Source organism: Aegilops tauschii, chromosome 4 (assembly GCF_002575655.3).
Source record: "Aegilops tauschii subsp. strangulata cultivar AL8/78 chromosome 4, Aet v6.0, whole genome shotgun sequence".
NCBI lineage: Eukaryota > Viridiplantae > Streptophyta > Magnoliopsida > Poales > Poaceae > Aegilops > Aegilops tauschii.
In genome coordinates this window covers 515,653,367-515,664,184 of record NC_053038.3, presented here as the reverse complement: position 1 = coordinate 515,664,184, position 10,818 = coordinate 515,653,367, and the positions used below count along the sequence as shown (strand labels likewise).

At 45.8% G+C, this 10,818-nt stretch overlaps 2 protein-coding genes across 3 annotated transcripts; one reads left to right on the top strand and one right to left on the bottom strand.

The window, feature by feature from the left end:
* The first annotated feature begins 1,167 nt into the window (after positions 1-1,167).
* Positions 1,168-4,122, top strand: LOC109762606 (fatty acyl-CoA reductase 1). The gene is made up of 8 exons (XM_020321479.4): positions 1,168-1,495; positions 1,640-1,743; positions 1,857-2,062; positions 2,184-2,284; positions 2,401-2,758; positions 2,882-2,963; positions 3,118-3,497; positions 3,592-4,122. Exons 1-8 carry the CDS (start codon positions 1,405-1,407, stop codon positions 3,791-3,793), a joined length of 1,524 nt encoding a protein of 507 aa, XP_020177068.1. The 5' UTR covers positions 1,168-1,404; the 3' UTR covers positions 3,794-4,122.
* Positions 4,123-4,955: 833 nt separating this feature from the next.
* LOC109762640 (branched-chain amino acid aminotransferase 2, chloroplastic) lies at positions 4,956-9,603 on the bottom strand. Of its 2 annotated transcripts, none has more exons than XM_045228067.2 (10): positions 9,556-9,603; positions 7,988-8,076; positions 7,700-7,874; positions 7,419-7,595; positions 7,189-7,320; positions 6,873-6,971; positions 6,316-6,432; positions 5,706-5,801; positions 5,499-5,611; positions 4,956-5,372 (listed from the first exon to the last, which is right to left on the bottom strand). In XM_045228067.2, exons 2-10 carry the CDS (start codon positions 8,053-8,055, stop codon positions 5,252-5,254), a joined length of 1,098 nt encoding a protein of 365 aa, XP_045084002.1. In that variant the 5' UTR covers positions 8,056-8,076; positions 9,556-9,603; the 3' UTR covers positions 4,956-5,251. The 2 variants fall into 2 exon arrangements, with proteins under 2 accessions (XP_045084002.1, XP_020177102.1); XM_020321513.4 differs by lacking the exon at positions 9,556-9,603 and adding an exon at positions 8,553-8,845.
* Positions 9,604-10,818: the final 1,215 nt, after the last annotated feature.

Here is a 10,818-nt window from a genome sequence, read left to right as displayed (position 1 = left end):
TTCACGTACGTAGAACAACGACATGTGGCCGGTCGGCAGGCAACTAATGCCTACATTAATCCATATCTCCCAACCGATGATCCGTTGAGGAGGTTTCCTCCATGTTTACTAAACAAAAGGAGTAGACCTTGATGGTTCTTGTTCTGCTGTCGTCTTCCTATCTCATCCCATCAATGTTAGCGTTGTGCAAACAAGTGGTTAAGTGGAAGGAACCGTGGGTTTTGAACTTCTGATAAACCATGGAGCAGATGGAATTAGTAGGCGCCACATATTGCAGGTCTATGCTGCCCGTGCGTACCGGGAATTACTAGTGCAGGCCTCTTTAAGTCGGTCAGGTACGTAGCAAATAAACCAAACAAGCAGGACATGTTTGAAAATCACTGTTCTAACTTTAATAATGCACACAAGGAATTGAAGGCTTGATAAATCCTGTGCTAGTACCACCCATCCGACTGTCGGTTTTTAAGACATGGTAGAGTAGAGTACTAACATAACGATCTTCAAGATATTGTGTCCAAGTTCTTTGCCACAGGTTTGTCGTATTGAGCCAAAATATACCACTGAATTATGTGCTAATAGTGTAATTATTGGTCAATTTTTTGTTCTAACGAGAGAAAAATACGCTATGCGTTTTGAAGGGATGGAGTACGATGATACTACTCTATTGTACTCCACGGATCAATTGTAGGAGTACCCTCTAATTTCTAATGGTATAACTTTGATGACATACGATTTGTATTACGTTGGTTGAATTGTACATGGGCCTTCTATAAAGCGAAAAAGAAAGGAATAGTGAGCTTCTCTAGTTTTCTATAAACCAGAGTTAGACGTCCTACTGGACAACTCATTCCTAAGTGTGTAGCAATAATACTGAGTACTACCGGTTGTCCACTTGAGCTATTAATTTGATGGCTAGCAACGTACTGCAACCCCAATAATAACCCTGTTTGAAAATCTAGAGTACCTCTACGCGTTATTTTGACTGCATGTGATTCCTCTCATGATCACCAGGTCCTTGTTTTGGTTGGACAGCGCATAAATGTTGCGCTCAAGTGCCTCAAATTAAGACTCCCCTCTCCTACCTACAACACAAAAGACCTTTTTTTCAGCAAAAGAGGGCGCCACCCCCTCCGATTTCATATAATGAAACCAACTGGTTCAACTGCCAAACAAACAACAAAAACAAAACGAAACACCTTCATGGCCCGTGTATAAATATTGTGTACATGACCCTCTTTCCACTCACCCACACAAATCATCTCCTCCTTCCTCCCTCCTCTCTCTCTCTCTCTCTCTCTCTCTCTCTCTCTCTCTCTCTCTCTCTCTCTCTCTCTCTCTCTCTCTCTCTCTCTCTCTCTCTCTCTCTCGCACGCACGCACGCAGGCACACAAGAAAAAAATCAAGATGGTTGACACACTGAGTGAAGAGAAGATCATTGGATACTTCAAGAACAAGAGCATCCTCATCACTGGATCAACAGGCTTTCTTGGAAAGAGTATGCATGCATGCATAATGTTTATGCACACATATTACGCATGCATATACTTTTTTTTGGCAAATCCTAGAAGTTTTTTGCGTCAAGTTCATATGTGCTGTCCTCATCTGTTAATTAGTTCACTGTTGGTGTGCGTATATGCAGTACTAGTGGAAAAGATACTGAGAGTTCAACCTGATGTGAAGAAGATCTACCTCCCGGTGCGAGCGGTGGATGCGGCTGCGGCGAAGCATCGGGTGGAGACTGAGGTAGTGTTGTCCATCATGGTTCTTCATGATCTATACCCTTTACCCCTCTCATGATTCTTTTGATCCCTTTTCTTCAGAGTTAGCGCTGACTAATTTATTTTCTATATGCGCAGGTGGTAGGGAAGGAGCTGTTCGGGCTTCTGAGGGAGAAGCACGGGGACGGGTTTCAATCTTTCATCGGAGTGAAGATCGTCCCGTTGGCCGGAGATGTGATGCGTGAGGACTTCGGCGTCGACAGCGAGACCTTGAGGGAGCTCCGGGTGACCCAAGAGCTCGATGTCATCGTTAATGGCGCCGCCACCACCAACTTCTACGAAAGGTGCGTCATTGTCAACTGATTGTTTTGTCCAAGAAAGGAAAAATCAGCAGAGAACTTGAGTAGGTGCAGCAAGAGTACGTACGCAGTGAATGGTCTCAGAAGAACACTTGTGTGCGTGCAGGTATGATGTGGCCCTGGACGTGAACGTGATGGGAGTAAAGCATATGTGCAACTTCGCCAAGAAGTGCCCCAATCTCAAGGTGCTCCTCCACGTTTCCACGGGTACGTACACCAACTCTACAAGTAAAAACAAAAATAAAGTTCTTGGATGTTAATTATAATACACCTAGATTTGATTTACAAATGAAGTTAATAAATTCATGTATGAGTTGGTGCAGCTTATGTGGCGGGTGAGAAGCAAGGACTGGTGCAAGAGAGACCATTCAAGAATGGCGAGACGCTGCTTGAGGGGACCCACCTCGATATCGACACCGAGCTGAGACTGGCCAAGGACCTGAAAAAGCAGCTTGAGGCCGACGTCGACTCGTCGCCCAAGGCCGAAAGGAAGGCCATGAAGGACCTTGGCCTTACCAGGGCCCGGCACTTCGGGTGGCCGAACACATACGTGTTCACCAAGTCGATGGGGGAGATGGTGCTGGGCCAGTTGCAGTGTGATGTCCCTGTTGTCATCGTCCGTCCCAGCATCATCACCAGTGTCCAGAACGACCCACTGCCCGGATGGATCGAAGGCACCAGGTTCATTATATGTTTCTTGTCCTTTCTCTGCCTCCAAATTTAGAGTGCAATCGTCTTACTCTGTTGCAAATGCCAAAAGAAGTACAATATGATATTTGTTCAATGTAAAAATGTAAATTGCAGGACGATCGACACGATCGTGATCGGCTATGCCAAGCAGAACCTGGCATACTTCTTGGCCGACCTCAACCTCACCATGGATGTGGTAAGCAACGTTGTACTATGCATGCAGTTAAGATATATTCCAGGCAATGGTTGGTTGTCAGTCCAGTCCAGTCCAGTCCAGGAATCCGTACAGTAAGATGAATTTCGACGACGATGGTGAATGCAATCGTTTGGTTGGGTATATGTTGCTGTAGATGCCCGGCGACATGGTGGTGAATGCGACGATGGCTGCCATCGTGGCACACAGCTCGTCCTCATTGGAGAAGACAAAGCCATATCCCGAGCCACACGCACCGGCGGTGTACCATGTGAGCTCGTCGCGGCGTAATCCGGCACCATACAATGTGCTTCACGAGGCGGGGTTTCGGTACTTCACGGAGCACCCTCGGGTGGGCCCTGACGGCCGCACCGTGGGTACCCATAAGATGACATTCCTCAGCAGCATTGCTTCCTTCCACCTCTTTATGATGCTCAGGTACCGCCTCCTCCTCGAGCTCCTCCACCTGCTCTCCATCCTCTGCTGCGGCCTCTTCGGCCTCGACACCCTCTACCACGACCAAGCACGCAAGTACAGGTTAGTTAGTTGGTTGAAATCTTGTGCGGTTGTATCTTCTTGATGGCTCCCACATAATTAAGATGACACGACTTTTATTGTTGTATTGTTATAGGTTCGTGATGCACCTGGTGGATCTGTACGGGCCCTTCGCGCTGTTCAAGGGGTGCTTCGATGACGTCAACCTAAACAAACTAAGGCTCGCCATGACCAGCAACCATGGCAGCCTCTTCAATTTCGACCCGAAGACCATTGACTGGGATGACTATTTCTACAGGGTCCACATCCCCGGGGTCATAAAGTACATGCTCAAGTGAAATATCCATGCACCGAAATTCAGGCGTTGCCTTAGTAATTAAATAATCGTACGTTGCTCCCAAATTGGGTTCTAACCGTTAAATAATCTATATGAAAGAGGAAAATGTGTCTGTCGCTTGATAGAGCAGGCATCAACTTGCATATGCTTCTTGAAGAACAAGGAATGCTACATTATGTAGTCTTGTTCTAGCTCATGTTGTATTGCCAGTTATGACTAGTATTGGTTGATAACAATTTCTTGTTCAGTCACGTGTTGTACCTTGACTAGTATTGATTGTTAATAATTTCTTTTCAAGAGAAATAAATATAGTGCTCCAAGATTTGTGAATTATGCATAATCTTTTCAAGCGCTTCTCAGTTCAAAACGAATAGCCCAATCGACTAATATTTGTGTATTAGACTTTGTTTAAATTGACGCATCTCCAGAATTAAAATCAAGAGCGACTGCGTCCATGAACCAGGTCATTATGCATACACATCTCACCAAAACATTCAACCATGCATGGGAAAATGTTTTTCATTCAATTTTTCTACTTATATTCAATAAATATTGTTACAACTATAGATAATCAAATATAGTAATTCATTTATTTTAATTTTAGTTCTCATGTTATCAACTTAAATTTTATCAAACAATTCCCGCAGCAATGCGTGGGGCATCCTCTATTTTATATTGCACAAAAGTCAGACAGAACTCCTTCCGGTTTGGGCGTTCGGCTGGCAAGCCTTCCAAAACCCATCAGGCCTTAGTCCCGTTCCTTATAAAGCCCATCCGTCAGGCCTAGCCCAATAGCGAGTTCGAGCACTCAGGTTTGCTGTTGATACTCCAGTTAATTCGGTAAATTTTGCTAAAAAAAAGAAAGTAAATTTGGTAAATACAGTTATTTGATAAGTACTAGTATCAATACAGTTATTCTAATACTTGGTAAATACAGTATAAATAATAATACACTTTTGTTTCAGTAAATATCAATCTGTTTCAGTAAATGCGGTACTAATCAAAGTTGACACGAATTTGAATTTGACTAGACAATTTCACGTCAAGAAATCACAATAAATTGGTTCGGTAACCCACCGGTCAGGGCCGCACACTCAAGCTGTACTCATCATACTAGGAAAACAACGCTGTCATCAGCAATTCAGCATCATCAACAGAAAACAGATTGGCAACGGGTACATTTAAAAAAGAGAGAAATTTCTCTGTTTTACATCACTTGATACATTTGGAGTAACGTTTATTATTCTGGAATGAAAGAGAGGATAAACACATATTCATGTGCCGTGTTCAGGAACTCTCGCTAGCTGTCCAGCTAGACTGACCGTTTTTCCAAGATCCTAGTTGATGGTAAACAAGAGAATTGCACATTAGCTTCCCCTAGGTCCCAGTTGAAGAGTTTAATCCATCTGCCATAGCAGTGTTCTGGAAATCTGTCGAGCCAGGATCGGTGATGCGATACTTAATTCAGTTGCACAGTCCAGCCCATCCGATCCTCTGTGTGGCCCATCTGGAGGCTTGTCAGCGAGGTGTATAGCTGCTGTGAGACCACGCCGACTCCTTGGTTGCCATCGTACTCTACCCTGAAAAGCAGAAGAAAATGCATGGTGGTCTGAGTTCTAGTAGTACATGGCTTATTTGTCAGTGTTTGAACAGCCAAATTAAACGCGGTAAAAATTGACAGTTCCAAGGCAGAACAGAAGCATCACCTTTTCCCCTTATAGGTAATGCTCCCCACGGGTGAAACCACAACAGCTGTTCCTGTGCAGAAAACTTCGTCTGCATCAAGCAGTTCGTCTACGGACACATGGCGTTCCTCCACCTTAAATAAAGCACATTGTGTTAATTAAGGCCATATAAAACAAGAAGCATCATCATATAGTACTTCCGATCAACTCTTGGTGACCAACATTTACCTTGTAGCCTTTACTCTCGGCAACTTCGATGATACTTTTCCTTGTGATACCAGGCAGTATCGTTCCTTCTATTGCTGGAGTGGAAATAGCATTGCCCTGGTGCAAAAGATATTAGAAAAATATAACTAACATTTCTTCAGTCCTTAACTTAAAACTCCTCAAGAAAAACTAGACAGTATGTACTAAGAAGAAAGCCAGGTATAAGTTTCAGAATTAGAATGAGTATTCATCGCCTACGAAAATAAAGACCAATGTTCTATGCAAGGAAGATGAGAGGCAAACTAGATGGACCGAACTGTGTTTACATCTTTTTCTGACGGATCAATTCGGTTTGTATCTTAAAGGAATATTCATGCCACTTCCCTAGTTACTTGAAACATCAGAAAAAGATAATTCACATGAGGGTGACGAAAATCCTGTAATTTTGCTACTGAACCAAATATTGTTGGTAGCTTATCGTCCGCATTTGGCTTTCTTAGTTTGTAGAAAAGGGGGCAAAAGTTGTACATAACTAGGATGCTCCCACAGGATTCGATCACAAAAACTACCTGTAACTGCAGATATTGAAACAGATTTACAGAAATAAGAACTGCCATGTCAAGAACCATACTTTCACAACGAAAATATTGCATGAAGAAACTTCTTCCAGATATTTGTTGTGAACGGCATCCAAATAAAGGACATCAGAATATCCTTTCTCCTTTGCAGTTCTCTGTGCTTTCAACACCTACATGGTGACGACCAGTTTATCAATTAAGTGATCATAGTTTCAGATTCAAAAGTCAAAACAATGGGGGCATAGTTAACAACTCATCACAGAATCGACGACTTCAATTTCAATATTGATTTACCAACAATATCCTTTTACAACAATGAGGGTGTAAATCTTAGTTTGCTGAGAGAATTTAGTACTGAAAAAACTTCCAGTCAACCACTAAGAGCAGCTATTATGTAATTTCCATTATTCTCTTTTTCTTTTGAAAGCTGTCTATATTATGTTATAGATGTACATTTTCATCATATTTCGCCCACAGAAATTTTGGGCACTGGGGAGAAGGCATCACGCAAATGCCAAAGCAAATGATGCCCCAAAAGGTTCTTTTTTCCTACAAAAGGGTGCCGACAGAGGTCGAAACAATGAAAAATAATGCCGATGTAAAAAGTTACCGAGGCATAGTTTCCAATGGTTTTCACGCCTCCAGTTCCACCAGGGGCCGCACGGTGAAAGTTATCTTCAATAATCAAGTTAATAGGAGCTAAACCTTCCTGTAGAATAAAGTTAACAGACTTAATCAACATCCAGGCTGGCATAAATTTGGAAAAAAGACAACTATTCTCGATAGTAGATAGATCACGGGGGATAAGCCTGTACTTATGCAAATATGCTTGTGGCATAATTACCATTCATCTATCTATATCATCAAGAACATAAGAACAGTACTTGTGAGCCGATGTCTGTTGAACTAAAAAAATCAGTACAAACCTTGAAATAATTTCCAACAGGGGAGACATAAATAAGGAAGGTGTACTCAGGAGCAGGTGCAAGACCAAGAATAGCCCCGCTTCCAATAAGTAGTGGCCTGATATACAAGGAACCTTTACCGGTAGGAGGCACCTAAAATTTACAGTAGTACATTAAAGAAGAAGTTAGGGGATCATAGGCATGTATAGAGGGCAATGAAATGAGCATGAGAAGACATAAAAATAACTTACCCATCTTTTATTTGCCAGAACAGTTTGCTTCACTGCATCCACGAATTGCTCAACACTTGGTGCAGGCATGCACATCCTATCTGAACCATTTTTCATCCGTACGGCATTCTCCTCCGGACGGAATAATAGGATATACCCATCAGTTTTCCTATATGCTTTTAGGCCCTCAAACAATCCCTACATACCAAAATAACAACTCTCCGTGAGGCCATCCAAGAATACCACATATCTCACATGTTATCATTGCTAGAGGTTCCTATCCACCGCATGTATGAACTAACCTGCCCATAATTTAAGACTCCAGCAGACGGGCTTAGTGCTATGGGTCCAAAAGGCAGGATTTCTCCGTTGGAAAAGTTTCCATCTGGCCCGCATTTGGCCATGTACATAAAGTCGGTATCAACAAGGCCAAAGCCAAGGTTTTCCCAGTCCAGATCGACTATATCATCTGTTTCCCTGGTAAGAATCATACCATCAGAACAAAGCAGCCGTCAGAAAAGACAGATGAATACTCGTGAATGTAGTGGAAACAAAATAGTGTTGTATATATTTCACAAATAATTGCATACATGTATTTAGTTGCTACAGAAGCCTGGCATCCTACTGCGGTATGGTCCTTGTGATGGAGAGTCGGCATCGAGTAACCGCGAGTCTGTATCTGCAACCAGGAGAATGTAACAAAAGGACTGTCTGTGAGATGCCAAGGATGGTGACAAGAAGTAAAACCACCTGAACTGCCTTTACAAGTTAACACAAAAGCAAGCTGGGAAAACGACATTTTGAGCAACACATTTACAGCTAGTGCTGTAAGTCAAGCAGATGCCAAAAATAGTCAAACATAAAGGTTATCCAGCAGGACCATACAAACAAATGGTATGTAAGTATTGTTCAAGGAATTATCACTAGCCATATATAGTGCTATCCTAGTGGGCAGCTCATTCTGCCAGATCCAGTCACCCACTGCCTTGAACATTGGAGATAGTACATACAGTAAATGTCAAGAAAGTGGCCAGTCAAGCTCGCATTTACAGATTGGACTAGCTACTGCAATGCTACCTTACCTAGCGCAATCCAAAACAAGCAGCTGAGATCTAGCCCCACGCATTACGATCTTGAGAGGGATGAAGCAGCTACCTGAAGCGAAAGGGGGCACGGCAGCGGCGGCGAGAGCGAGGACCGCGGCCGCCGCCCGGCGACGGCGAGCGAGGGGCCGGCCGGGCCGCGGGAGGAGGCGAGACCGAGCTCCATTTCCGCTCGCGGGTACCGAGACCGAGGTGGCGAAGGCGGGCAAGATGCCGAGCGGCGAGGCGAATAATGCGGCGGCGGCGGCGGCGGCGGTCAATGGGGTGGCGGGCGGTCAAGCCGCTGCTCGGCTGGAGTAGCTAGCACTGGCAGCGGGGTGGCGGGCGTACGGACAGGATGCCCACGCCGACTACCGGGTCCCCCAGAATGCGGTGTTGACGAAGGGCCCATTGGTCAGCAGCAGTTCGGTCCAGTCACCTCGTGTGCAACGAGTCAGCGTGCAGCGTCCCGACCAGAAAATAAAATAGTCTGTTCCGCTGACATGCAGGGCACCTGGTCCTACCACGTTCGTACGCCAACTAATAGGTGAAATACTTCGGGGGTTTTGGTTCAGAAGGCCGCGACTTTTTCTAGTCTCACGGACTAATAAAAAAGACTCTCGACTAGAATCTTTTTCTAGTCCCGATAGAAAAAGTCCCTCCCGTTTGGTTCCTAGGGACTTTTTAGGGACTTTTTCTAGTCTCTGCAACTAAAAAGTCCCTGAACCAAACACCCCCTTCGTCCGTTACATAGTATATATAATAGGAGCGTTTTTGACACTAGCTAATATCGGGAGACATCTCAGGTAAAAATTTCAGAGAGACGAATCAAATGTACTGGCCCGCCCAACGAAAAAAAATAGTTCGCAAGATCATTCTTTTCGTGGTTTTTTTAAACTAAAACCACAACAAAAATTATGAAACAGAAAAAGTATTAAGCAAAAGCTGTAGCCAGCGACATATACATAAATGTCATGAGCATGCAAACAACAACAACAGCAACAACAACAACAACAGCAGCAGCAGCAGCAGCAATCGTTTCGTATGCGGCACACGCATAATCAGCAAGCACGTACCTCTGTCTCTCGAAGCAAAGCAGCCACCGCTGTGCGCCGTGTAGAGCCTACCGTGGATAGATAGCTATATGCTGATTGATGAATTTTGAGTGATGGTCGATGCAAAAGGGGGCTTTATATAGAGAGAGCAGAGAGGCATGCATGGTCGATGGATTGGATACCCATAGCAAGCCGTGTGAACAAAGGAAGCAGACCGCGCAATGCATTCGTCGTCCCCTAGGTAGTTAGCAGTCGGTCAAGAGTATATTTTTAATAGTTGACGTACTACGTCCTTGTTTTAAAAGACAAAAAACACATTGTATTATTTATTCTTCATTTTTTAACACGCTACAGATGCAAGCGCTCATACATACGCGCATACACTCACCTCTATGAACGCACACACGCACACCCTACCCCTATGAGCACCTTCGAGAGACTGCGACGGCATATCGTCTTGAGATTTACGAAGTCACTGTAGGCGCCTCATCGTCGACGGAAACATCTCCTCCCACTGAAAACGTATCGCCGGAAATGCTAAAATAAATGCAGGAATAATACGAGCACCGGGACTTGAACCCTGGTGAGCTGGGATACCATTATCCTTCTAAGAGCATCTCCAGCCGCGCCCCCAGAAAGGCCTCCCCAGGCGATTTTTTCGCGTCGGCGCAGAAAAATTGGCCCAGTCGCGCCCCCAGGAGCCCGATTTTCGCCGGCCTGGGCCGAAATTAGCGCCGGCGGACCCAGGCCGAACCCGGCGCGCTGGGGGTGCCGGGGCGAGCGGTTTTGGCGCGAAAGAGCCGCGGGCCCGCTGCGTCAGCGACACCGCGCGTCGTCTTCCCCCAACGCCTCGGTTTCCCACGGGGAATCAATGGCAAGGCTGCCGCCAGTCAGCCTTACCATTGATTCCTCACGGGCGGCGCGTCACGGGGCGGCGCGCCGACGCCTCCCCTCCCTCGCACGCGTACACACGGGCGCGGCGCGGCTATATAAGCCGGTGGCCTCCCTCGCCTCTGGCCACACCAGCCCTAGCCCTAGCCGCCGAGCTCTACCTCTCCCGAGAGTAGCCGCCGAGCCCTCCCTCTCCCGAGCGCCGCCGTCGAGCCCTCCCTCTCCCTCCCTCTCCCGATGGCCAAGCGTTTCCCCGAAGATGAGGCGGCGGCCAACGGCTTCGGCCGCCGCTCGCTCCGCGAACAGGAGTCTTGGCTCCTGTTCCAGGCGAACGTCCCGGCGCCGCCGGACATGCGCGCCGGGCCGACGGGGTGGAGACTCAGCAACGGGGGA

Excerpts from the sequence above, each read along its gene's own strand:
- LOC109762606 (XM_020321479.4), top strand. The coding sequence starts at position 1,405 with ATGGTTGACACACTGAGTGAAGAGAAGATCATTGGATACTTCAAGAAC. Across the intron at positions 2,285-2,400 it reads GCTCCTCCACGTTTCCACGG|CTTATGTGGCGGGTGAGAAG; the intron begins GTACGTACACCA and ends GAGTTGGTGCAG. Across the intron at positions 3,498-3,591 it reads GACCAAGCACGCAAGTACAG|GTTCGTGATGCACCTGGTGG; the intron begins GTTAGTTAGTTG and ends GTATTGTTATAG.
- LOC109762640 (XM_020321513.4), bottom strand. The coding sequence starts at position 8,666 with ATGGAGCTCGGTCTCGCCTCCTCCCGCGGCCCGGCCGGCCCCTCGCTC. Across the intron at positions 8,077-8,552 it reads CGTGCCCCCTTTCGCTTCAG|ATACAGACTCGCGGTTACTC; the intron begins GTAGCTGCTTCA and ends TCCTGGTTGCAG. Across the intron at positions 5,373-5,498 it reads ATTACCTATAAGGGGAAAAG|GGTAGAGTACGATGGCAACC; the intron begins GTGATGCTTCTG and ends TCTGCTTTTCAG.